The sequence below is a fragment of the Salvelinus fontinalis genome, chromosome 34 (genome assembly GCF_029448725.1).
Source record: "Salvelinus fontinalis isolate EN_2023a chromosome 34, ASM2944872v1, whole genome shotgun sequence".
NCBI lineage: Eukaryota > Metazoa > Chordata > Actinopteri > Salmoniformes > Salmonidae > Salvelinus > Salvelinus fontinalis.
Window position 1 is genome coordinate 24,125,278 of NC_074698.1, and position 27,682 is coordinate 24,152,959.

Below are 27,682 nucleotides of genomic sequence, written 5' to 3' on the forward strand. Positions count from 1 at the left end.
GAGAGAGAGGGAAAGAGAGAGAGACAGAGAGAAGGACATAGAGAGAGGAGAACAACAGCTTCCTTAGTCAATGGAGTGTGTAAAAGAGGACTGACTGATTGTGGATCAGTGGGTAATGGGGAGAATGAGGAGAAATTAGTTTGAGAGTCCTCTGTGGCTCTTACAGCGGAAACTACTGCATTACTCCACTGACCCCAGAACAACACTAGGTGAGCTAATGAGGGATAACACATAACTGTCACCAGATATGACTTCGCTTTTTAACATCCTAATAATAGCATTATAGGAACGTTAATAATACCCTAAACAGATGTTGTAAACCTTGGGGTCGAGCCAAGCAGATCACTGAAGCGTGGCGATAATTACACACTGTTAAATAAATGTTTCAAGTTTTAAAAGACAAATAGAAACCGGCATGCTGGTTTCAGAACGTTTAACATATAGCCCTACAGAGAAACAAGAGCCAGTGAAAGGTCAGTATGTTATGTTAGCATAGCAGAAAGAGAGAAAAGAGTTAAGGAAGGAAAGCTGTCTGACATTAGTGGGGAAATGGCCATTGGCCACGGTCCCCTAGAAGAACACAGCAGGATAGTGCTGACAATGGAGAAGATGAAAGAGGATGGACACAGGAGAAACTTAAGGATGTCCAGACCTGCATTATTAATGGTGCTAATCTAATGGGGTCGAAACACTGCGATGTGAGAGGAGGGGCCTTCTCAGGCTGAATTGGCACATTTACACTACATCCATCAGCCTTCAATCACTAACTGCTGACAGGATCATACTGCTAGATATCTAGAGGAGGGTGGTCAGGTTGACAGGAACCATGAGGTTCATATTCAGGAAGAGAGGAAAGATGTTGCTAACCTTAATGTTCTGCATGGTCTCAGGAGGTGATGGGCATGGTAACTGATTTTTACCCTCCCTCCCTCCCTCCCTCCCTCCCTCCCTCCCTCCCTCCAACATGTGCGTGGTTCTGGAGCATACGGTCACGTTTAGACATGTTTATATACAATGACTGCATAGGGATTTATGCATGCGAGCTAAAATTAGGTAGAGGCCTGTTGCACTGCGGGATAATTGGGGAGGTTGAGGAAAGGTTGTACCGCCAAGCCTGATTGAAAAGAAAACAAATGCTCTGAGTCCTACTTCAAATCATTATTTACCCTAAGGTCAGTTATTTTTCCGCCAGATCGAAGGCCCCGCTCATTCAGTCAATGTCAGAGCTGCTCTGCTACCTCTAGCCAGAGCCATATAAAGAGACCAGACCACCATCTGAAACACTCACTGCCAAACTAAACCTGGGCTACCACCTGTCAGTGGAGGGAGCTCAACGTCAGGTCTCTCCATTGCCCTGTCACATGTTCCCTGATTCTTATGAATCAAATGAATTTATATTTACTATTTGATGGTCTTTTTGATGGTCTGTAACATGTTGTCATGTTTGGATCATCCAATTTTGGACCATCGTCAATGTTTTTCACTGTGTTACCTCAAATGGTTGGAGTTGGAAACCCAGAGGAAATAACATCCTGTTCTCACAGTATGAACCTGTTTAATCCAATCCTGTTCTCACAGTATGAGCCTGTTTAATCCAATCCTGTTCTCACAGTATGAACCTCTTTTATCCAATCCTGTTCTCACAGTATGAGCCTGTTTTATCCAATCCTGTTCTCACAGTATGAGCCTGTTTAATCCAATCCTGTTCTCACAGTATGAGTCTATTTAATCCAATCCTGTTCTCACAGTATGAGCCTGTTTTACCTAATCCTGTTCTCACAGTATGAACCTGTTTAATCCAATCCTGTTCTCACAGTACGAACCTGTTTAATCCAATCCTGTTCTCACAGTATGAACCTGTTCAATCCAATCCTGTTCTCACAGTATGATCCTGTTTTACCCAATCCTGTTCTCACAGTATGAGCCTGTTTTACCCAATCCTGTTCTCACAGTACGAACCTGTTTAATCCAATCCTGTTCTCACAGTATGAGCCTGTTTAATCCAATCCTGTTCTCACAGTATGAGTCTGTTTAATCCAATCATGTTCTCACAGTATGAGCCTGTTTAATCCAATCCTGTTCTCACAGTATGAGCCTGTTTAATCCAATCCTGTTCTCACAGTATGAGTCTGTTTAATCCAATCATGTTCTCACAGTATGAGCCTGTTTAATCCAATCCTGTTCTCACAGTATGAGCCTGTTTAATCCAATCCTGTTCTCACAGTATGAGCCTGTTCAATCCAATCCTGTTCTCACAGTATGAGCCTGTTTAATCCAATCCTGTTCTCACAGTATGAGCCTGTTTAATCCAATCATGTTCTCACAGTATGAGCCTGTTCAATCCAATCATGTTCTCACAGTATGAGCCTGTTTAATCCAATCCTGTTCTCACAGTATGAGCCTGTTTAATCCAATCCTGTTCTCACAGTATGAGCCTGTTTAATCCAATCCTGTTCTCACAGTATGAGCCTGTTCAATCCAATCCTGTTCTCACAGTATGAGCCTGTTTAATCCAATCCTGTTGTCACAGTATGAGCCTGTTTTATCCAATCCTGTTCTCACAGTATGAGCCTGTTTTATACAATCCTGTTCTCACAGTATGAGCCTGTTCAATCCAATCCTGTTCTCACAGTATGAGCCTGTTTAATCCAATCCTGTTCTCACAGTATGAGCCTGTTTAATCCAATCCTGTTCTCACAGTATGAGCCTGTTTAATCCAATCCTGTTCTCACAGTATGAGCCTGTTTAATCCAATCCTGTTCTCATAGTATGAGCCTGTTTTATCCAATCCTGTTCTCACAGTATGAGCCTGTTTAATCCAATCCTGTTCTCACAGTATGAGCCTGTTTTATCCAATCCCGTTCTCACAGTATGAGCCTGTTTTATCCAATCCTGTTCTCACAGTATGAGCCTGTTCAATCCAATCTGTTCTCACAGTATGAGCCAGTTTAATCCAATCCTGTTCTCACAGTATGAGCCTGTTTTATCCAATCCTGTTCTCACAGTATGAGCCAGTTTAATCCAATCCTGTTCTCACAGTATGAGCCTGTTTTATCCAATCCTGTTCTCACAGTATGAGCCAGTTTAATCCAATCCTGTTCTCACAGTATGAGCCTGTTTTATCCAATCCTGTTCTCACAGTATGATCCTGTTTAATCCAATCCTGTTGTCACAGTATGAGCCTGTTTTATCCAATCCTGTTCTCACAGTATGAGCCTGTTTTATCCAATCCTGTTCTGTTTATCCTCCACTAATGTTGCCGTTACCTCTCACATTCTCTGTTTCCACTGTGTTTAAAGTAAGGGAGATGACACCCTGTGTTGTCAGGTAGTAAGCTGTGCTGCTGTTTACAAGGTGTTAGAGATATTAGGCTCAGCCTGTGCTAGTGTTTACATGCTGGAGGAGCTTCCAAGGCAAGGCAAGTGCTGGGACATTGCTGCAGGGCTTTTCACACCAGCAATACACTCTCTCTCTCTTACTGAACACAACAACAACTGCCATCCAACACTTCTCACTGCTTGTCCTGGCACACACGCACGCACGCACGCACGCATGCACGCACGCAGGCAGGCAGGCAGGCAGGCAGGCAGGCAGGCAGGCACGCACACACACTACTCTCACGCAGATGCAGACACACAAAAACATGCATCACTTGCTGTTTCTAATAGCAAGGGAAGCCTCTAAAGCTTTACATTGAACAGATTGCAGAAGATGCCTCCTCTCGCTCTTTAGAAGAGCATCACACAGGAGTACAGAGGGATTTGGGGAACCCTATATCCGGTGGGGATCCCGCTGTTCTGTTATTCAAACCAGCCTGCCCCTCCTCTCCACCATCTCCTCCTCTCCTCTCTTATCCTCTCCTCTCTTATCCTCTCCTCTCTTATCCTCTCCTCTCTTATCCTCTCCTCTCGTATCCTGTCCTCCTCTCCACCCTTTCCTCTCTTATCCTCTCCTCTCCTCATCTCTTCCCTCTCCTCTCTCATCCTCCCTCTCCTCCTCTCCCGCCAAACGTCACTCTCATCTCCTACAGCCACGAAAATAACAGACTATGAATAATTCAGCAGGGTTCCAATTATATCTGAAAAAAATTCTATAAGAACATGCAATATTAATGGATGACTTTGTACCGCTAAGAACTCTCAGCATGAGAATAACCCAGTTTGGGGTCAACACCTTCATGGCTCAACTTCTAGCACCAACATTCCTGAAGAGCACATTCTACTAATGGAACTTCATAAAGACAACTACAACTGGCTCAGCAAATAGTCATCAGGGGCCTCCTTTATAAACATTGCGTAGCTACAAAATATACCACAAACATGCGTGCGCCAGTTTAGACGCAAAAGTTGTCATTTATAAAAAGTGAACTTGGCTTGAGAATGTGCTTTCCTCCACGCACATTTTCTATTAGTTGTAGTATTGTATTGCAAGCAGGCAAGTAAGTACGTTGTGCAAATGGGGGATATGAGGACACACATTCATAAGAACATAATAACAAGATGCAACCATTTGCTGTTAGTGAGAAGAACGAAATCAATGTGTTTTATTTTTGGAATTGAAATCAAAACATTGTTGACAAGTCCACAACAATTGGCCACTGTTTTCTCTGTCAGAAAGTGTCACAGTTCTTTACAGCCAGATACAGCATAAATACTGTCCTTTACAGCCAGATACAGAATAAATACTGTCCTTTACAGCCAGATACAGTATAAATTACTGCCCTTTACAGCCAGATACAGCATAAATACTGTCCTTTAGAGGCAGATACAGCATAAATACTGTCCTTTACAGCCAGATACAGCATAAATACTGTCCTTTACAGCCAGATACAGCATAAATACTGTCCTTTACAGCCAGATACAGCATAAATACTGTCCTTTACAGCCAGATACAGAATAAATACTGTCCTTTACAGCCAGATACAGTATAAATTACTGCCCTTTACAGCCAGATACAGCATAAATACTGTCCTTTAGAGGCAGATACAGCATAAATACTGTCCTTTACAGCCAGATACAGCATAAATACTGTCCTTTACAGCCAGATACAGAATAAATTACTGCCCTTTACAGCCAGATACAGCATAAATTACTGCCCTTTACAGCCACATACAGCATAAATACTGTCCTTTAGAGGCAGATACAGCATAAATTACTGCCCTTTACAGCCAGATACAGCATAAATACTGTCCTTTACAGCCTGATACAGCATAAATTACTGCCCTTTACAGCCAGATACAGCATAAATTACTGCTCTTTACAGCCAGATACAGCATAAATTACTGCCCTTTACAGCCAGATACAGCGTAAATTACTGCCCTTTACAGCCAGATACAGCATAAATTACTGCCATTTACAGCCAGATACAGCATAAATACTGTCCTTTACAGCTAGATACAGCATAAATTACTGCCCTTTACAGCCAGATACAGCATAAATTACTGCCCTTTACAGCCAGATACAGTATACATTACTGCCCTTTACAGCCAGATACAGCATACATTACTGCCCTTTACAGCCAGATACAGCATAAATACTGTCCTTTACAGCCAGATACAGCATAAATTACTGCCCTTTACAGCCAGATACAGCTTACATTACTGCCCTTTACAGCCAGATACAGCATAAATTACTGCCCTTTACAGCCAGATACAGCATACATTACTGCCCTTTACAGCCAGATACAGCATAAATTACTGCCCTTTACAGCCAGATACAGCATAAATTACTGCCCTTTACAGCCAGATACAGCATACATTACTGCCCTTTACAGCCAGATACAGCATAAATTACTGCCCTTTACAGCCAGATACAGCATACATTACTGCCCTTTACAGCCAGATACAGCATAAATACTGTCCTTTACAGCCAGATACAGCATAAATTACTGCCCTTTACAGCCAGATACAGCATACATTACTGCCCTTTACAGCCAGATACAGCATAAATTACTGCCCTTTACAGCCAGATACAGCATAAATTACTGCCCTTTACAGCCAGATACAGCATAAATGACTGAAAAAGATGAATACATTCTTCCTACACAGTAAATATACCGGTAGCTTGTGTAAAAGACTTGACAGTATGGGTATAGGCTACAGTATTACTGTGCGATAGGAGCGTGACATCTCAGAGACCCAAGGCAGGAGATACTGAAGAAACACAATAAAATATTGATCAACAAAACAATTAGTCTTTTGCAAAGAAGTGTGGGCTGTAGCATTTTAATTAAAACATTTTTGAATATGCAATCAATAAAGTGTTTGGCACTCGATATAGGCAGCATGCATGTTTAGTTTGAAAAAGTCACTCTAAAACATTCTGCCCACACCTCTACAGAAATGTGATCAAATTCGCCATTGCTCTTTCTTTTAGAAACTGCCGTCCCATGGCCTAATTCCAACAGTTTCAAATCATGCAGCAAATAAAGGGTGTTGGAGGGTGTTATAGTCAGGTGAATGGAGGGCGTTTTCCTGGCAGAGTTATAATGCTTGTTCACACACGCACACTTTCATGACAAGTCTGATTTACAATGGGAAACATGCGCATGGCGTGCACTAAGTTTATTCATCTCAATATTGTTAGACGTATGTATTCTTTTCAGAAATAGCTTGAAACATACTTTAAAATTATGAAGAGTGGCCAAGCATCAAATGATCAGTGATCATTTGTGCCAAACCCAGCTTGATTAACTTTGAATACAGGCCATCTCGTCGTCTGTTCAGAGCAGCAGAGAGCTATATGATTACAGTACAGTCGGTACAGTCCACACAGAGATCAATCTAGTAATGAGCGCGGCAGGCTTCAGACTCCTTCCTCAACAAGAGCACCTTTCATGTCTCACAACACAAATCATCCAGAGCCCACTGGATCACTGTGTCCCCCCTCTCGATGAACACAGCAGCAGTAAACATGATTCATGTCATTAGACTGACTGTCTCTCTCTCTCTCATCTCCTTCTCATATACATTTTTCCTCTCCTCCCTCCCTCCCTCCCTCCATCCCCCTTCCCCTTCACCCCTCTGTCTCATTTTTTAAATATTTTTTATTTATTTCAACTTTATTTAACCAGGTAGGCAAGTTGTGAACAAGTTCTCAATTGCGACCTGGCCAAGATAAAGCAAAGCAGTTCGACACATACAACAACACACATGGAGTAAAACAAACATACAGTCAATAATACAGTAGAAAAATAAGTCAATATACAATGTGAGCAAATGAGGTGAGATAAGGGAGGTAAAGACAACAAAAAAAAGGCCATGGGTGCGAAGTAAATACAATATAGCAAGTAAAACACTGGAATGGTAGATTTGCAGTGGAAGAATGTGCAAAGTAGAGATAGAAATAATGGGGTGCAAAGGAGCAAAATAAATAAATACAGTTGGGGGAGAGGTAGTTGTTTGGGCTAAATTATAGATGGGCTATGTACAGGTGCAGTAATCTGTGAGCTGCTCTGACAGCTGGTGCTTAAAGCTAGTGAGGGAGATAAGTGTTTCCAGTTTCAGAGATTTGTGTAGTTCGTTCCAGTCATTGGCAGCAGAGAACTGGAAGGAGAGGCGGCCAAAGGAGGAATTGGTTTTGGGGGTGACCAGAGAGATATACCTGCTGGAGTGCGTGCTGCTATGGTGGCCAGCGAGCTGAGATAAGGGGGGACTTTACCTAGCAGGGTCTTGTAGATGACCTGGAGCCAGTGGGTTTGGCGACGAGTATGAAGCGAGGGCCAGCCAATGACAGCGTACAGGTCGCAATGATGGGTAGTATATGTGGCTTTGGTGACAAAACGGATGGCACTGTGATAGACTGCATCCAATTTATTGAGTAGGGTATTGGAGGCTATTTTGTAAATGACATCGCCAAAGTCGAGGATCGGTAGATCATCCTCCCCTCATCGTTCTCTATCCCCTTCTTCTTTCTTCTCCTCCAGGTGAGACCTACTCAGAGACCTACAGCCACACAGACACCTGTATCCCCTGCACCATGTGTACAGGTCTGATGCGCATGCAGACGCCCTGCACTGACTCCAACAATGCCATCTGCGTGTGTGACTACAACTACTACCTGAATGAGGTGTCTGGGCGCTGCGAGCCCTGCACGGTGTGCCCGGCGGGCCAGGGCGTGTTGGCACACTGCGAGCACAACCACGACACGGTGTGTGAGGAGTGTATAGACGACACCTACTCCGACCGGGACAGCTCCCTGGACCCCTGCCTGCCCTGCACCATATGTGATGAGGGCATCGAGGTGGAGCTGAGCGCCTGCACCCCCGTCAGCGACTCCCTCTGCCACAGTAAGAGAACCAACACACACTAACAGCAACATACACACACAACCTGCACGCTAGCCAGTAACAGTAACGTCTGGGAACTTATGGTAACCTTTGCCCTCCTGTCCTATCAGGGTCGTATAGTAAAGGCCTGTATGTCTCTATCACAATGTTTTCTTTCTCATGTGAATTCAGGAGGTCAACAGGGGTGACTTCCACATGTGTCTGTTCTACAGTCAGGGTCAGAGGGCCATGCAGGCCAAATTGTCAGACGGCAGAAACAACAGAACAGCGGTCACAGAGGTCAAGAAGTGGTGGAGTGTCAACACAGAGACAGTGCATAATCTCCAAACGCTCTAACTAGAGGCCAGGTATTCCCTCTGCGGGCACGGTGAACACAGATGCACTACAGGGCAGGCTGCAGCACTGGAGCACATACCCAGGAAGCTGTCAATCCAGCAGGGTGGACGTGGCATGAAATCAGCCATGTCAGTGAATAATAAGCCCAGCCTCTGGGAGGTCCACTGCTGCTTGGGCTACAAGATATGGAGCTCCCTGCTTTGGTAGCAGACTGGGTTAGGTTTATGGGACCTGGGTTGGCTCCACAGGCTGGGTTAGGTTTATGGGACCTGGGTTGGCTCCACAGGCTGGGTTAGGTTCATGGGACCTGGGTTGGCTCCACAGGCTGGGTTAGGTTTATGGGACCTGGGTTGGCTCCACAGGCTGGGTTAGGTTTATGGGACCTGGGTTGGCTCCACAGGCTGGGTTAGGTTTATGGGACCTGGGTTGGCTCCACAGGCTGGGTTAGGTTTATGGGACCTGGGTTGGCTCCACAGGCTGGGTTAGGTCTATGGGACCTGGGTTGGCTCCACAGGCTGGGTTAGGTCTATGGGACCTGGGTTGGCTCCACAGGCTGGGTTAGGTTTATGGGACCTGGGTTGGCTCCACAGGCTGGGTTAGGTTTATGGGACCTGGGTTGGCTCCACAGGCTGGGTTAGGTTTATGGGACCTGGGTTGGCTCCACAGGCTGGGTTAGGTTTATGGGACCTGGGTTGGCTCCACAGGCTGGGTTAGGTTTATGGGACCTGGGTTGGCTCCACAGGCTGGGTTAGGTTTATGGGACCTGGGTTGGCTCCACAGGCTGGGTTAGGTTTATGGGACCTGGGTTGGCTCCACAGGCTGGGTTAGGTTTATGGGACCTGGGTTGGCTCCACAGGCTGGGTTAGGTTTATGGGACCTGTGTTGGCTCCACAGGCTGGGTTAGGTTTATGGGACCTGGGTTGGCTCCACAGGCTGGGTTATGTCTATGGGCCCAGCAGGTTTGAGTTCCAGTAAATATACTGTATGAAGGAAATTATCAACTTTATAACAGAGGTCCTTAACGCCACCTCCAGATGACCTTTGGTACAGTAGGACTAGAATGTTCCAAGGTTTCGTAAAGGTGATAAAAACAAGGCTTGATATTGGTTTTGGATCATGGACATTAATTTGGGGTTTTGGAAAAAGATTTCCTTAATGGTTTTGGATATTAGGTTCGGAATTTGGAACTTGGACACTTACTAGGATTAGTTACTTTTTGGATGGGGGACTTGGGTGAGGTTTGTGTGCTGGGCTTGGATGCTGCCTGGGCCAGAAATGCCACGTTGCAAATGCAAGTGGGATATCCGTGGACACCTGCTGCACTGTGCTGGAGATGCTTGTCAGGCAGATGGGGGTCATAAATCGCTCTTCTTTTAATGTTCTGTCATCTCTTGGCCGCGGCTGGCAGTTCTCAGTTAGTTGTGAAACAGACTGAGAAAAGATAAACCCAGAAAGATCAGGAGAGGAGAAAACACTCTCTCGCCCACACATAGGCTGTGTCCAAAATGGCACCCTATTCCCTATATAGTGAATTGCTTTTAACCAGAGCCCGTAGCGTGTCCTGGTCAAAAGTAGTACACTACATAGTGAGTAAAGTGTCATTTAGGAGGCAGACTCCTCCTCCTCACTGACAGCTGTTTCTGGGTTCTCAAAAAGGCAGAAACACCTGCTTCTGATCAGCCAGGGACATCTCTGTTCAGAGAGAGGGAGATTAAAATGAGAAAAGAGAGAGAGAGAGAGAGAGAGAGAGACAGATAGACAGAAAGAGATAGAAAGAGATCGAAAGAGAGAGAGAGATTAAAATGAGAGAAGAGAGAGAGAGAGAGAGACAGAGAGAGAGTAGAAGGTAGTGAGGAAAAAATAGGACACGTCCCAGCACCATAATCACATGAACATGTCCAGAACCTTCCCAATTCATAATCACATGAACAAGTCCAGAACCTTCCCAATTCATAATCGCATGAACATGTCCAGAACCTTCCCAATTCATAATCACATGAACATGTCCAGAACCTTCCCAATTCATAATCACATGAACATGTCCAGAACCTTCCCAATTCATAATCGCATGAACATGTCCAGAACCTTCCCAATTCATAATCATATGAACCAGTTCAGAACCTTCCCAATTCATAATCACATGAACAAGTCCAGAACCTTCCCAATTCATAATCACATGAACAAGTCCAGAACCTTCCCAATTCATAATCACATGAACATGTCCAGAACCTTCCCAATTCATAATCACATGAACAAGTCCAGAACCTTCCCAATTCATAATCACATGAACATGTCCAGAACCTTCCCAATTCATAATCACATAAACATGTCCAGAACCTTCCCAATTCATAATCATATGAACATGTCCAGAACCTTCCCAATTCATAATCATATGAACCAGTCCAGAACCTTCCAGAGAGTCAGAGAGTCATATGGACTGCAGACATCCAGTCAAACCACACCATGTGTGCCTCATACAGTGAGTGGACATCTATGTCAGGCCTTCTATTATGAGTGATGTACAGTAGGGTACAATGCAGCCTTGTGCTGTACCATATAGAGGACCACCAGCAGTGGAGATAAAGACAGCACACAACCAGAGCGCCTCTCACCTCTGACCTCGGGGCTCTGTCTTCTTCTCTGTGACCCTGTGTTGTGTTCCGCTGGCCACGGACAAGACTAGGGACAGTGCTAGTGACAGTAGTGACAGTATGGGGTGGCTCTGGGTGACCTTGCCCTGTGTGGTGTGTCGGGGGACTCTGGCATGTGAAAGGAGCCATAGTCACACACCCATAAGGTCACATGGAAACATGTGGACGCCATCGAACCATTGCCATGACTGTTCTGTTCCCAAGACACCCCGGTGGTCTATGAGAACAAATTTGGTGCTCACCAGATTAGTAGCAACAGTGCACGAGGACAAAATAATTCTACAAAACAAGCAATGGTGACAAAACATTTAAGAACATTTACAGCACGCTGGTTTTCACAGAATGTCTCTGTTATTTCTAGATCAGTTAAATCTGCAGCAAGAGGGAAGAAATGGTCTACAATGCTGGCCATGTCAATATTTATAATGTTGACATTTCTGAAGTGATATTTGGTTGTAAAGGCTAGCATGAGGGACAAGAAGTAGCTAGCCACAATGACCCATGTCATATAGGATATACCCATAGTCTCTTGGAACCTTCATTGGGACCTCTCTCTTCATTGGGCAAACTATCACGTTTAGGTAAGACCCAGATGCAGACTATGTCGAAGCAACAAAAGTCTATTACAACAACAGGGGCAGGCAAATGACAGGTCAAGGCAGGCAGTGGTCAATAATCCAGAGAGGGTATAAAGGGTCCAGAACGGCAGGCAGTCTCAGGGTCAGGGCAGGCAGGGGTAAATAATCCAGAACGGTGGGGTAAGGTACAAATCGGCAGGCTGTCTCAGGGTCAGGACAGGTAGGGGTCAATAATCCAGAACGGTGGGGTAAGGTACAAACTGGCAGGCAGTCTCAGGGTCAGGACAGGTAGGGGTCAATAATCCAGAACGGTGGGGTAAGGTACAAACCGGCAGGCTGTCTCAGGGTCAGGACAGGCAGAACAGTCAACACCAGGAAGGACTAGAAAACAGGAGCAATAAAACAGGCAGGAGCAGGGGAACAAATGCTGGTAGGTTTTATGAACAAAACGAACTAGCAACAGACAAACAGAGAACACAGGCATAAATACACAGGGGATAATGGGGAAGATGGGTGACACCTGGAGGAGGGTGGAGACCATCACAAAGACAGGTGAAACAGATCAGGGTGTGACACAAACAGGCTTTCACAGAGTTCCATATCTGAAGACAGAAAACATCACAAAGAAACAGGCTTCATTATACTTCAATTACACAGCACAAAATATTATGTTGCTATTATCTCGCTGTCCTCAAACCTTTCCCCTCTAGGTACTGGAACTGGACAATCTTTTCATAATGTCCTGCAACAAAATGACCTGCCCTGTCCAGTAGCCTACACTCTCCCTTTACTGACAGCTGGAGATTCAATTTCACCCTCTTCCATGGTTATTATTTACAAATGCATTTGGAGACTGTGTTTTTAATTAACAATGATTACATCAAGATAGCTAGCTAATAGGAAGTTTGCTAGTTGATGACATTTAATTCACTTAGCTTAACAGTGTGTAAAGTCAGCTAATTATCAGTTACATTGAGTTATGCCGGGTGTACACTACACAATTTTAGCTGTCCCTGAAATCTGAGACAAAATCCCCATGTCGTTGCCTAATCAGGGCGTGCAGCCGTCACCAACGCTCATTTAACTTGAACGGGTCAGAGACGCAATCTGAGGGCTACCGATCTCGTCTTCGAGCAGTCCCAGACATCCCGATATTTTCAAACATGTTTGATTTTATCAGAGCAAAATCTGCAATGCTCTTGTAGTGTGAAATGTGCAACAACAAGCTTTTAAAACTGTGATCAGCAATAGCCAATGAGAGCTCGCCAGAGAAGAAGCCAGTGAGATGTTGACATTGTTTCGCATCACCCAGAATGTGTAGACTCCCCAGCAGGAACGATGACTACTACTTGTATGCGTTTATACTTGCCTTTAACCAAAGCGTTAAATCGTTACAGCTCTGAAGTGTTGGCTAGACATTTCAACTCTGTGTGGCAAGCATGAATGTCTGACTGAAAACATTTATGAGGCTGCTTTGAGCCAAAGCTTGTTGTAGCTACGTTAACTGAAATGACATCATTATTGCAATGGAAAGTCTAGATCATCAATTCTACATAGCAAACTGCAGCTTGTGTAGATCTATAAAACAACATGAACCCACTCATACCAATATCAATAAGTAATTTGGGTCAATACATGTATTGGTTTATCTGTCATCTGAGCAGATGATGCAACGTTTACATGTCCACTGTCATTTCAATGTGTCGACTAGTGTGTGGGAAGATGGCGGAAGCGGATGCTGAGTTGGAATCAAGCAGCGCGTCGAGCAAATTTGGTGAAGACGAATGTTCTGAATGGACAACAGTAGTTGAAATTGTCTAAAATTGGAGTGGAGGATACGTGTGTGAATGATAATGAATTGCTTCTTGTTGGGATGCGTTTGTTGAGTAAGGATGCATATGTGGGAAACCCGTTTGAGGTGTCTAAAATGGCGTATTTTGATTCATTGTATTTCTGAAGAGCAGAGGAAGATTGCAGTGGGACTCAAAAGAATCCGGACAACAGAAGTTTTAATGTTTTGAACTTCAGAGTAGAGCACCCGTTAAAAGAGTCATCTCAGGGGCGACAACGGATGTTGAGGTTGAATACCTGAAGAGAATTCCTGGTGTCTGAACCGCTGGGGGAATGGAGAAATAGAAGAAAGTCTGTCGGTTCTGTTGGTTTTTGATAAAGAGCAAATACCTACGCATGTGAAGCTTGGTTATGTAGGAAGCTTTCGTCCCCAAACCACTGCAGTGTAAGAATATTAAAGGATTTGGCCATGTTTCAAGTGTGTGCAGACGTTTCAACAGTGTGCAGACGAACAGAGTATTCTGAAGAATGGTGTGTAGAAAGATGATGGTGCTGCAATTGTGGTGGGGATCATGATCCTGAGTTCCTGGAGTGCCCTGTGAAGGTGAAGAAGGTGGCAAAAGTTAGAGCTGTCAATCAAATCTCCTATGCGGAGGCGATTAAAAGAATTGAGAAAACAAGTCAAATCAAATCAAATGTTATTGGTCACATACACATGGTTAGCAGATGTTCATGCGAGTGTAGTGAAACGCTTGTGCTTCTAGTTCCAACTATGCAGTAAAATCTAACAAGTAATCTAACAAATTCACAACAACTACCTTATACACACAAATACACACAAATGTAAAGTGATGAATAAGAATATGTACATATAAATATATGGATGAGCGATGGCGTGCGGCATAGGCAAGATGCAGTAGATGGTGTAGAATACAGTATATACATATGAGATGAGTAATGTAGGGTATGTAAACATTATTAAAGTCGCGTTATGGTGGACAGGCAATGGCTCGGGTGGTTGTTGTCCTTGATGATCTTTTTAGCCTTCCTGTGACATCGGGTGCTGTAGGTGTCCTGGAGGGCAGGTAGTTTGCCCCCGGTGATGCGTTGTGCAGACCACACTACCCTCTGGAGAGCCCTGTCTTTGCGGACGGTGCAATTGCCGTAGCAGGCGGTGATACAGCACGACAGGATGCTCTCGATTGTGCATCTGTAAAAGTTTGTGAGTGTTTTAGATGACAAGCCAAATGTCTTTAGCCTCCTGAGGCACTGTTGCGCCTTCTTCACCACACTGTCTGTGTGGGTGGACCATTTCAGTTTGTCTGTGATGTGTACGCCGAGGAGCTTAAAACTTCCCACCTTCTCCACTGCGGTCGCGTCAATGTGGATAGGGTGGTGCTCCCTCTGGTGTTTCCTGAAGTCCACGATCATCTCCTTTGCTTTTATGACATTGATTGAGAGGTTATTTTCCTGAAACCACACTCCGAGGGCCCTCACCTCCTCCCTGTAGGCTGTCTTGTCGTTGTTGGTAATCAGGCCTACCACTGTAGTGTCGTCTGCAAACTTGATGATTGAGTTGGAAGCGTGCATGGCCACGCAGTCATGGGTGAGCAGGGAGTACTGGAGAGGGCTGAGAACACACCCTTGTGGGGCCCAAGTGTTGAGGATCAGCGGGGTGGAGATGTTGTTTGCTACCTTCACCACATGGGGGCGGCCCATCAGAAAGTCCAGGACCCAGTTGCACAGGGCGGGGTCGAGACCCAGGGCCAGCTTCATGACGAGTTTGGAGGGTACTATGGTGTTAAATGCTGAGCTGTAGTTAATGAACAGCATTCTTACATAGGTATTCCTCTTGTCCAGATGGGAGAGGGCAGTGTGCAGTGTGATTGCGATTTTATTGTCAGTGGACGTATTGGGGGGGTAAGGAAATTGGAGTGGGTCTAGGGTATCGGGTAGGGTGGAGGTGATATGATACTTAACTCGTCTCTCAAAGCACTTCATGATGACAGAAGTGAGTGCTACGGGGCGATAGTCATTTTGTTCAGTTACCTTAGCTTTCTTGGGAACAGGAACAATTGTGGCCATCTTGAATTATGTGAGGACAACAGACTGGGATAGGGATTTGTTGAATATGTCCGTAAACACACCAGCCAGCTGGTCTGCGCATGCTCTGAGGATGCAGCTAGGGATGCCGTCTGGGCCGGCAGCCTTGCGAGGGTTAACACGTTTAAATGTTTTACTCACGTTGGCCACGGAGAAGGAGAGCCCACAGGATTTGGTAGCGGGCCCCTGTCTGTGCCACATGGTTTAGTATGTGACCCCTGTCTGTGCCACATGGTTTAGTGTGTGACCCCTGTCTGTGCCACATGGTTTAGTATGTGACCCCTGTCTGTGCCACATGGTTTAGTATGTGACCCCTGTCTGTGCCACATGGTTTAGTGTGTGACCCCTGTCTGTGCCACATGGTTTAGTGTGTGACCCCTGTCTGTGCCACATGGTTTAGTGTGTGATCCCTGTCTGTGCCACATGGTTTAGTGTGTGACCCCTGTCTGTGCCACATGGTTTAGTGTGTGACCCCTGTCTGTGCCACATGGTTTAGTATGTGACCCCTGTCTGTGCCACATGGTTTAGTATGTGACCCCTGTCTGTGCCACATGGTTTAGTGTGTGACCCCTGTCTGTGCCACATGGTTTAGTATGTGACCCCTGTCTGTGCCACATGGTTTAGTGTGTGACCCCTGTCTGTGCCACATGGTTTAGTGTGTGACCCCTGTCTGTGCCACATGGTTCAGTGTGTGACCCCTGTCTGTGCCACATGGTTTAGTGTGTGACCCCTGTCTGTGCCACATGGTTTAGTATGTGATCCCTGTCTGTGCCACATGGTTTAGTGTGTGACCCCTGTCTGTGCCACATGGTTTAGTATGTGACCCCTGTCTATGCCACATGGTTTAGTATGTGACCCCTGTCTGTGCCACATGGTTTAGTGTGTGACCCCTGTCTGTGCCACATGGTTTAGTGTGTGACCCCTGTCTGTGCCACATGGTTTAGTGTGTGCCCCCTGTCTGTGCCACATGGTTTAGTGTGTGACCCCTGTCTGCGCCACATGGTTTAGTGTGTGAGCCCTGTCTGTGCCACATGGTTTAGTGTGTGAGCCCTGTCTGTGCCACATGGTTTAGTGTGTGACCCCTGTCTGTGCCACATGGTTTAGTGTGTGAGCCCTGTCTGTGCCACATGGTTTAGTGTGTGACCCCTGTCTGTGCCACATGGTTTAGTGTGTGAGCCCTGTCTGTGCCACATGGTTTAGTGTGTGACCCCTGTCTGTGCCACATGGTTTAGTATGTGACCCCTGTCTGTGCCACATGGTTTAGTGTGTGACCCCTGTCTGTGCCACATGGTTTAGTATGTGACCCCTGTCTGTGCCACATGGTTTAGTATGTGACCCCTGTCTGTGCCACATGGTTTAGTGTGTGAGCCCTGTCTGTGCCACATGGTTTAGTGTGAGAGGATTTTGAAAGTCATGTAGTGCACACCTGGCATTACCCTTCAAGTGGCCTACTGTAGCCAGCTAGCTAATACTGCATTGTTTTTGTATTTACTTTCTAGGTTCTCCCACTGCCTCGGTTTTTTGGGTCCTTACAAAAACAACTATAATGGCCAATCTTCACGATATTTGCGATGGTAACAAAGTGCAGCAAGCAGCCATGTGATGAATGGAGACAGGGACAAAAGTCTGTCACCAGAGTGGTTTAGAACGTGTTGTGATGTTTGACTTTACCAGTATAATCCACTTTCAATTTCAATGAAAATAAATCGCAGACTGTCGGCCACCTTTCATAACTTGAAACTAGCATAGGCCACAACTACTGGAGGGATAACAGTGACGCACATAACACACAGCACCCCTTCTACGGGCGTGTGGGGGAGGGTTCTTGAAATGTAACATCCAATCAAAATCTTGCCTATGGGAGCCAGTGGAGCCAGCCAAACCGTTTTTGCAATAAAAAATTATCCAGACTTCGGCGGTTAACACTTGATCTGATTGAATCTAGGCCTAACTCAGTCAATGTGTGTGATGCTAGATTTCAATCTTGCTGACACAGTGTGTGTGTGTGTGTGTGTGTGTGTGTGTGTGTGTGTGTGTGTGTGTGTGTGTGTGTGTGTGTGTGTGTGTGTGCATGCACGCACGTGTGTGTTTAAGTAGCTGCGGCAGGCATTTTCACATATTCCCTTCATATCCAGCTGTTTCCAAGTGGCAATCACTCACAATGAGAGAATGATTAGAGAGAGAGGGGGGGTGCATCAGATGTGCTGTGCTGTTCTGTGTGGACTGGAGGGTCGATAAGAGTGCTGGGGTTTCTCCTGCTCACACTCGGGTTTCGCTGGGTGACCTTTCTGAGCACCGAACACTCTGCAGCAGGACCCACACAGACTTGGACACTCTCTCTCTCTCTCTCTCTCTCTCTCTCTCTCTCTCTCTCTCTCTCTCTCTCTCTCTCTCTCTCTCTCTCTCTCTCTCTCTCTCTCTCTCTCTCTCTCTCTCTCTCTCTCTCACTTTGCTCACATCTCTCTCTGCTCACATCTCTCTCAGCTCACATCTCTCAGCTCACATCTCTCTCTCTCAGCTCACATCTCTCTTTCTCAGCTCACATCTCTCTCTCTCATCCTCTCTCAGTTCACATCTCTCTCTCTCTCAGATCACATCTCTCTCAGATCACATCTCTCACTCTCTCAGCTCACATCTCTCTCCCTCTTGCAGCTCACATCTCTCTCTCTCTCTCAGCTCACATCTCTCTCTCTCTCGCAGATCACATCTCTCTCTCATCCTCTCTCAGCTCACATCTCTCTCTCTCATCCTTTCTCAGCTCACATCTCTCTCTCTCTCCATCCCTCTCTGTTCATCTCTTCATCTCTCAGGTCAGCTGTCTCTCTCCTCCACCATGCGGTTGGTTGTGTGTGTCGGTGAGTGTGCAGACTGTGTGTGTGACAGGGTTATTGCACACTTCCTTAAACACTAAAGTTTAGCTTTTCATGACTCAGTTTATCACCTACAGACCCTTCTTAGATAGAGGGAGAAATTCTTTATCTCTCCCTCCTTATCTCTTCCCCACTCTCTCTTTCTCAGCCTCTCTTCTCCTCCCCTCTCTCCCTCCTCCCTTTCTCCCCGAGCAGCCTTGAGGGGTTAGGCCGAGGGAAAAGAGGGGGAAAAGGGATGAGGGGAGGAGTGGGTCATTCAGTGCTTCACTGCTGCAGTGTAATTACTCCTGCTAATCAGAGCACTTTACAGCAGCGCTTCTGTTCCTCTAGTCCTCCATCCTCTCACCTCCTCTCTCCCCCTCCCCTCCTCTCTCCCCCACTCTCCCCCTCCCCTAATACTGTCCCTTTCTGACTCTCTCTACCCCCACTCTCCCTATTAACTCTCACTCTCTATGGAAAGCAGAACGCCAACTTGAATAATTTCATCCGGGGAGAGAGAAGTGTCTGACTGTGTGTGTGTGTGTGTGTGTGTGTGTGTGTGTGTGTGTGTGTGTGTGTGTGTGTGTGTGTGTGTGTGTGTGTGTGTGTGTGTGTGTGTGTGTGTGTGTGTGTGTGTGTGAGTGTGTGTGTGTGTGTGTGTGTGTGTGTGTGTGTGTGTGTGTGTGTGGTGTTTACAAGAGGCCTAGACAGATAGAGATGGGCCGTAATGAGACAGTGGGAGAGTGTTCTCTGATAGATAAAGAGGTCATTGTGCGTGTGGTGTGTTTGATAACTGTCCTCCACCCCAACTTGACTGCAAGGAAGCAAGGAGGGAATACAGTGCCTTGACTTTTTCCATGTTTTGTTGTGTTACAGCCTGAATTTAAAATGTATTCAATTGAGATGTTTTGTCACTGGCCTACACACAATACTAATAATAATAATGTCAAAGTGGAATTATGTTTCTATACTTTTTTTGTTGTTGGACAAATTAATTACAAATGAAATTCTGAAATGTATTTGAGTCAATACGTAGTCAACCCCTTTGTTATGGCAAGCCTAAATAAATTCAGGAGTAAAAATGTGCTTAACAAGTCACATAATAAGTTGCATGGATTCACTTTGTTCGCAATAATAGGGTTTAACATGATTTTTGAATGACTACCTCATCTCTGTACCCCACGCATACAATTATCTGTAATGTCCCTCAGTTGAGCAGTCAATTTCAAATACAGATTCAACCACAAAGACCAGGGAGGTTTTCGAATGCCTCGCAAAAAGAAGGGCACCTATTGGAAGATGGGTTAAATATCCCATTGAATATCCCTTTCAGCATGGGGAAGTTATTAACTCCACTTTGGATGGTGTAATTATACACCCAATCACTACGAAGATACAGACATCCTTCCTAACTCAGTTACAAGGGATTTCAACAAGAGGCCAATGGTGACTTTAAAACAGTTATAGAGTTTAATGGCAGTTATAGGAGGAAACTGAGGATCGGTCAACAACATTGTAGTTACTTCACAATACTAACCTAATTGAGTGAAAAGAAGGAAGCCTGTACATAATGCAAATATTCCAAAACATGCATCCTGTTTGCAACAAGGCACTAAAGTAATACTGCAAGAAATGTGGCAAAGAAATTCACTTTTTTTCCTTAATATAAAGTGTTATGTTTGTGGCAAATCAATACATCACCTGTACCACTCTCCATAGTATAGTGGTGGCTGCATCATGTTATGGGTGTGCTTGGAATCATTAAGGACTGGGGAGTTTTTCAGGATAAAAAATAAATGGAATGGTCTAAGCACAGGCAAAATCTTAGAGGAAACTTCAGTCTGCTTTCCACCAGACATTTGGAGATGAATTCGCCTTTCAGCAGGACAATAAACTAAAACACAAGGCCACATTTACACTAAAGTTGCTTACCAAGAAGACAGTAAATGTTCCTGAGTGGCCTAGTTACAGTTTTGACTTAAATCTACTTGAAGATCTATGGCATGACCTGCAAATGCTTATTGCTACGAAGGGTGCTTCTACAAAGTATTGACTCAGGGGTGTTAATACTTATGTAAGTGAAATATTTCTTTATTTCATTTTCTAATACATTTGCAAAAAATATAAAAATACGTGTTCACTTTGTCATATTGTGTGTAGATGGGTGAGGAAAACATCCATTTTGAATTCAGGCTGTAACAACAAAATGTGGAGTAAGTCAAGGGGTATGAATACTTTCTGAAGGCATTGTATAGGGTTAACTTTACAATAAAAAACCTAAAATGCTAAATAAAATACAATTACATAGCATTTCTCTATCCTCCTCCAGTCCCCCTAATAAACAGTTATTCACGAGCCTGCGCTCATAAAAGCTCAGGGAAGTTTTATTTGTTTCAGAGACGTTTAAAATCCATTGAAGCTGAAATAAAACAGTTAAACCACGGCCGCCTTTGGGTAACACGCTTAGCCGACCGAGACCGAGACAGGCACTGGAGCCGCAGGTTTATTTCCCAGTTAACTGCCTTACCTTCTAGATCAGCACAGGGCTGATGCATACATGCAGGTAAGCATGAGATATGAGAGAAAAGCAGAGAGAAAGAGGGCAAGGGGTTCAGAGGAATATAGAAAGAAAGAGAGAAAAAAGAGATACAGCTAGAAGGAGGAAAAGAGAAAGTTCGTGTTGGTGACAGTGAGTGTTGAGTCACTCTGACTCACTGTGATCAACCCAGATTGCCATCTGTAAGGTACCGGATTAAATGGACACGGCTATCAGAACTCACACACACCGTCTCCAAAGGTGTGAATAAATGGTGTGTGTGTGGGTGGTCATTGTAGAATTATATGGCTGACGTAGTCGCTGCATGCACTGTATGACTCACACAGTGGAAAAAGTGGAAAGAGGGGAATTTGAAGTGATTGTGAAAATCTCATCTTTGGGATCCTCTTGTTTTATCACCATAATGCTAAACCGACTGTAACTGATTGGTGAATAGAGATGGAAGGAGAAGCGCACTTCCTGAAAGTTCAAGCATGTTCTGTTACACCTGCACTGTGACTGACAGACTGGAAACGTGACTACTATTCCTACTGGCCACACACTTGTGACCTGACCTTGGCCTAAAAGATTTCCCTGAAATCGATACCATGCCTTTAAATAGGTTGAGTTTTATTTTTGTGTCTTGGTGTGACGTGGCTGTGAGCAGGGAGTGTCCAGTGTGGAACGGTATTCTCTACAGTTTCAGTAAACCTATCCCTCCCTACGGACAAAAGGAATGTCCTGTCATCGCCAAGGAAACAGCCAGGAGTCTTAACAAGCTGCAGAATTTAACAAATGTACCCTAAGAGTCCCATCAGTGTTCCTGGGGAGCGTAAATAACTATGCATTCAATCAATGTGGAGAAAAAAACTGAAAAACAGCCTTGTCAGTAATAAAAAGAAGTGCTGAATTTCGACAGTTCGTTATTATTGTGATGGTCCACTGCTTTTCTTTGTGTCAAACTGTCAAGAGAACACATCACTGACCAGAACTGATATTTCATACTTCACTGTGTTCTTAAAGTTCCATTGCAGCCATTTTTATCTCAATATCAAATCATTTCTGGGTAACAATTAAGTACTTTACAGTGATTGTTTTTAATTAAAATGGTCAAAAAGAAAGAAAAATAGCTTCTTAGCAAAGAGCAATTTCTCAAGTGGGGTGGGGAAAACTGAAAACTAGCTGTTATTGGCAGAGAGGTTTGGAACTCTTATTGGTCTATTTCTTATTGGTCTATTAACTAATTTACAGCCTGGTGATGTCAAAACTCCATCCCACCAAAACAGGCAGAAATTTCAGGCAGTATTTTCAAACAGCTCTTTCACTAAAATGGCATCATCATAATTTTCACATTTTCACAGTATTATACCAACCTCACTCATAGTGTGGAAAGATACACTCACCAGCCAGTTTATTAGGTACACCACCACGTTTCACAAAAATGGATGGCTCCTACAGACAGTGAGTCACTTGGCCATGGCTTGCAATCTAAAGCAGGCAGCCAGGCATCGAGGCATTCAGTTCCTGTTCGACTGAATGTTAGAATGGGCATAACGAGTGACCTAAGTGACTTTGAGTCTGGTTTGATCGTCGGTGCCAGGCGCGTCAGGACCAGTATCTCAGAAACAGCTGGCCTCCTGGGCTTTTTACGAAGAGAATGGTGCAGCAAACACAAAATCCTGCCAACAGCAGTCCTGTGGGCGAAAACAGCTTGTGGATAAGCAACGACGAAGGAGAATTACAAGAATCGGGCACGCTAACAGGCGTGCCACAAACAGACAAATAACGGCGCAGTACAACGGGGGGGTGCAGAACGACATCTCGGGAACGTACAACTTGTCGATCCTTGTCACGGATGGACTATTACAGAAAACGACCAAACTGGGTTCCCCTCCTATCTGTTAAACACAAGAAGAAGCGGCTCCAGTGGGCACGCGATCACCAACACTGGACAATTGAGGAGTGGAAAAATGTCCCCTGGTCTGACAAATCCCTGTTCTTGTTGCGTTATGCTGATGGCAGAGTCAGGATTTGGCGTAAGCAGCATGAGTCCATGGACCCATCCTGTCTGGTGTCAACAGACCAACATCCCTGTGGAATGTTTCCGACTTTTAGATCTGACCCGGTGTTTATAAAACACAGGAAAATCATATTATTGAGGGCTGAGGAAGCCTGCATGGGGTTCTGTTCTGTTGGGGATTATTCCTTCATATCCACACCACCACAGAGAGAGACAAGACCCATCTCCACCATCCACCATACTCCCCTCGGGTGTGGATACTGGCAGACATACTGTAGCTACATCTAATGCTTGAAGCATAACAGTTTTATTACACAACACACACAGTAGGAGTGCGTGACACAGCAGATAACAGGGTAACCACTACAAAGAACACGCACTGTATGTACGTTGCCAAGGGAAGCATAAGCAAGAAGGCCTCTGGGCAGCCATGGTGAATGGTGGTGCTGGCACACTGGAAAATAGCAGTTGATCATTAATGCAATTTACAGAGAAACAGAAAGAGAGAGAGGAAATGGGACAATTTATAAAAATGTCTCCTCTTTAGTGAGTTAAGCCTGATGAAAACCAGACCCCTCCAGTAGCAGAGAGAGAGAGAGAGAGAGAGAGAGAGAGAGAGAGAGAGAGAGAGAGAGAGAGAGAGAGAGAGCGAGAGAGAGAGAGAGAGAGACAGAGACAGAGACAGAGACAGAGACACAGACACAGACACAGACACAGACACAGAGAGAGAGAGTTCCTACTGCTGCCCTCCCAGGCCCGGCCTGCAGCACCAGAGGTTAAGCTGAACACACTGACCCTCTGAAGCCCCTGACTTTGTACTGCGGGTACTCCACATGGTGTATGTCATGTTATGTACAGAGATCACAGTCATGCTCCCATATAGAGAAGAACTTGGGGTGCGTCCCAAATGGCACCCTATTCCCTATATAATAGTGCACTATTTTTGACCAGAGCCCTATGAGTTCTGGTCAAAAGTAATGCACTATGTAGGAAATAGGGTGCCCTTTGGGATGCGGCCCTGGTGAGAAAGTCATGATGTGCTGCTGGGCTTGGGTTATTATGTGGGTAAGTGACAGTTTGCCTCCCATCTCCTCCTCCTCCTCTCGAAGCATTCCCCCTTTTTCTCCAGTTAGCATCTTACCGGAGCCCATCTGCCTATAAGAACAAGCATTCACATGTGTGCACTGTCACTCAAACATCTGCTTAGGGACATCGTCGCGACTAAACCCAGGCTCAGAACTACTTGAAGAAGGATGTATACAGTTATAGTTTATGAAATTGTATTTTTTCATTATGGGGAAACGTATCTTTTTTGTTTGTTTTTATTTCCCTGGTCCCCATTGTAAATTCCCTTTTTGGTATACTGGTGTGCTAACTACAGTACAATGTGCTGGTTCCAAGGAGAATTGATGTAGGTTGCTTAGCCAATGATAATGTATTCCTAAACTGGCTATTATTACTACTGGTTAAGTGTGTGATTTATTTTAATAAAACATTCTTACCGTAAAATAATGACCTCATATCAAAATGTCCTCTTCCTGTCTTATATAATAGCATTCTCTCCTTTTACCTCTCTTCCTTCACTCTCCTTAGATCCTCTCTTCCAGTCCTACACGTCTCCCACCTTTCCCCTGGACCTGTCTTCCCCTTCTTTCACAGACATCTTCCCACCAGACAGCTCCAGCAGCCCCTCCCCGGGGGGAGAGAGCACCACGGCCCAGCCCAGCCCTCACTTCATCAGACCGGGCTTCAACGAGAACCTCATCCCCATCTACTGCTCCATCCTGGCTGCTGTGGTGGTGGGGCTGGTGGCCTACATCGTCTTCAAAAGGTGAGGGGCCATGGAGTGGGAGTATAGACAAAGCAGGGAGATATGAGCACAGGTAGAAGCAGCTATCATACAGATAGAAGCAGCTATCACACAGATAGAAGAATATATCACATAGATAGAAGCAGCTATCACACAGATTGAGGCAGCTATCACACAGATTGAGGCAGCTATCACACAGATAGAAGCAGCTATCACACAGATAGGACCAGAGACAAAGCAGGGAGGATGGTACATGTATGCAGACAGTGGGCTCAGGCTGGAGGAGGGAGAGAGAGTGAACTAGGACAGAGAGGTTGACTAGTCAGGGAAGGGGAATGACAGGCAGGATGGTGTTTGAGTGATGTAGCCCATGGCTAAAGAAAGGCAGGGAGCCAGATAGAGAGTGACTGTATGGTGAAATATTCAGGCCTGTTGTGGAATGGCAAGACATTGACCCAGTTACACCACATGATTACACACACACGCACGCACGCACGCACGCACACACTCGCACACACACACACACACACTCGCACACACACACACACACACACACACACACACACACACACACACACACACACACACACACACACACACACACACACACACACACACACACACACACACACACACACACACACACACACACACACACACACACACACACACACACACACACACACACACACCATAATGCATTTCAAAGGTCACACACTCAGAGTAAAAGGATTGACAGAGGTGAGTGACATATTAAACATTAGAAAAGACGCACACAGACGCACGCACACATACACACACAAGCATTTGCACACAACACATACACACACAAGCATTTGCACACAACACATACACACACCGATTCAAACACACCATGTACCAAGTAAACAAGCTCATCATCAAATCCAGTATCGATTGTAAAGTGGAGTCCAGTTGAAATCCGAGTGGCTACTTCGTCAACACAAACAGTTACGGGGCTACTTTAATATCTGTCTCCTTCCACTGTATAAACAGGTCCAACACTGTCTGTTAAAAGGCTTTGATTGACTGATTGATTAGATCATTAGGACTAGGAGGCTGCTCCAGCCAGAGACAACATTACAGTAAAAATGACGGAGGATTAAACCACGATGAGGCCAGAAGGCTTGTTTCTCTGCTGGTCCTTTAGGTTTACTGGAAGACTTTCAGAGATGTTTGATGACTGATCCCTCCTCGTCCCTTCCACGTTTCCTGATGACCAGCCCAACCACAAAACGTCCATTACTCGCATCACATCAGTTAAACCACTTCTGGGAACACAGTGTTGTGGGCATGACTCACTTCTTCTTCGTTCACACCTTCCCAGGTGGAACAGCTGCAAGCAGAACAAACAGCCGGCTAACAACCACCAAGCCACAGCAGCCAATCAAACGGTGATGCCGGAGGGGGAGAAGCTGCACAGCGACAGCGGCATCTCAGTGGACAGCCAGAGTCTGCAGGAGCAGCAGCATGCAGCCCAGGCCCAGGTCCAGACACAGACACACAGACAGGAACAGATAGGTGAGCTCCCATAACACTGTTACCCTACAACACACACTGTACACTTAGCTAGATGCTGTAATGGATGTCTGTGTGTTCACCTGTTGGGTCTGTTAGGAGATTCTATGCTAGCTGGACTAGGCATATAGAAGTGAGAGATGAAAGTGGTAACAAAGTGAATTTAGAATACATATTTTATTATTGTACATAGCGAGTCTCAGGTATGATCTCGTTGTGTGTACATACTTAGATACGACTTTGAAAATGTCACAAAAGAAGTCTTAACATGGGAGGTTATCAATGTATACCCCTTTACCTATGCTACATGTGACCCAGCCTTCGATATTTGGGAGAGAGAGAGAGAGAGAGAGAGAGAGAGAGAGAGAGAGAGAGAGAGAGAGAGAGAGAGAGAGAGAGAGAGAGAGAGAGAGAGAGAGAGAGAGAGAAGGGTGGTCCAGTATTCGGTGGGAGACAGCACCACTGCCTTGTGGGAAATACATGTTGAATGGTCGTGAAGGAGGAGAGCAACTTTTTAAACGGAACAAGAAAGTGAAAACAAAAGCAAGAGCTTCAGGAATGTGAAGTGGTCTCTCTATAGAGCCTGGAGCAACCTATCTTCCTTTAATTCAAAAATCCATGGCAGAGACACAGTCAGTCCTCTTATACTGAGGAGAACCATGCTCTACTTACTCCTCTCTCCATCTCTTTAGCTCTTTCAACTTATCTCTCTCTTTCTGTGTCTCTCTACATATCTACTCTTTCTCCCTCCCTTTCTATCTCCCCTTTTCTTTATCTCTCTCTCTCTGGAGTCTCAGTGGCGTGGCACAGTTTCTATCCCCTCAGAGGAGTGATAGAGAGAGCTTTGTCGTCAAAAGGAATAGAGGAGACCAACTACAGAGTGAAGAGTTTGTTTTTCCAACCTCCTAAGTGCTGAGCCAGAGCCTAAGGGGCCCTACACATCCAGTGACTCAGCGTCTCTCTCTATGCAGTCATGAATGCATAACTGAAGACGTTATGAATAGTAATGAGGTAGTTCAGAAGACAATTATAAAGTTATGTTCGTGAATCGTGAGTTAACTTATGCACCATCACCTGATCTGACCCTGGACCTCTGCTGTTTTGGATCTTACCCACAACCTAAATGCATACCCATGCCCATGTGATATCTGGGAAGCCTGGGAAATGCTGCTATTGTTTTATTTTG

General features: G+C 45.1%; 1 protein-coding gene across 1 annotated transcript in view; it reads left to right on the forward strand.

Annotated features, from left to right (window-relative positions):
* The window catches only part of ngfra (nerve growth factor receptor a (TNFR superfamily, member 16)), a 49,561-nt gene that overhangs the window by 14,844 nt on the left and 7,035 nt on the right, over positions 1-27,682 (forward strand). The window contains exons 3-5 of the mRNA XM_055898227.1: positions 7,924-8,286; positions 24,744-24,981; positions 26,306-26,499. Of these exons, the coding sequence (XP_055754202.1) occupies positions 7,924-8,286; positions 24,744-24,981; positions 26,306-26,499 (795 nt within the window). The remainder of the gene's footprint in view (positions 1-7,923; positions 8,287-24,743; positions 24,982-26,305; positions 26,500-27,682) is intronic.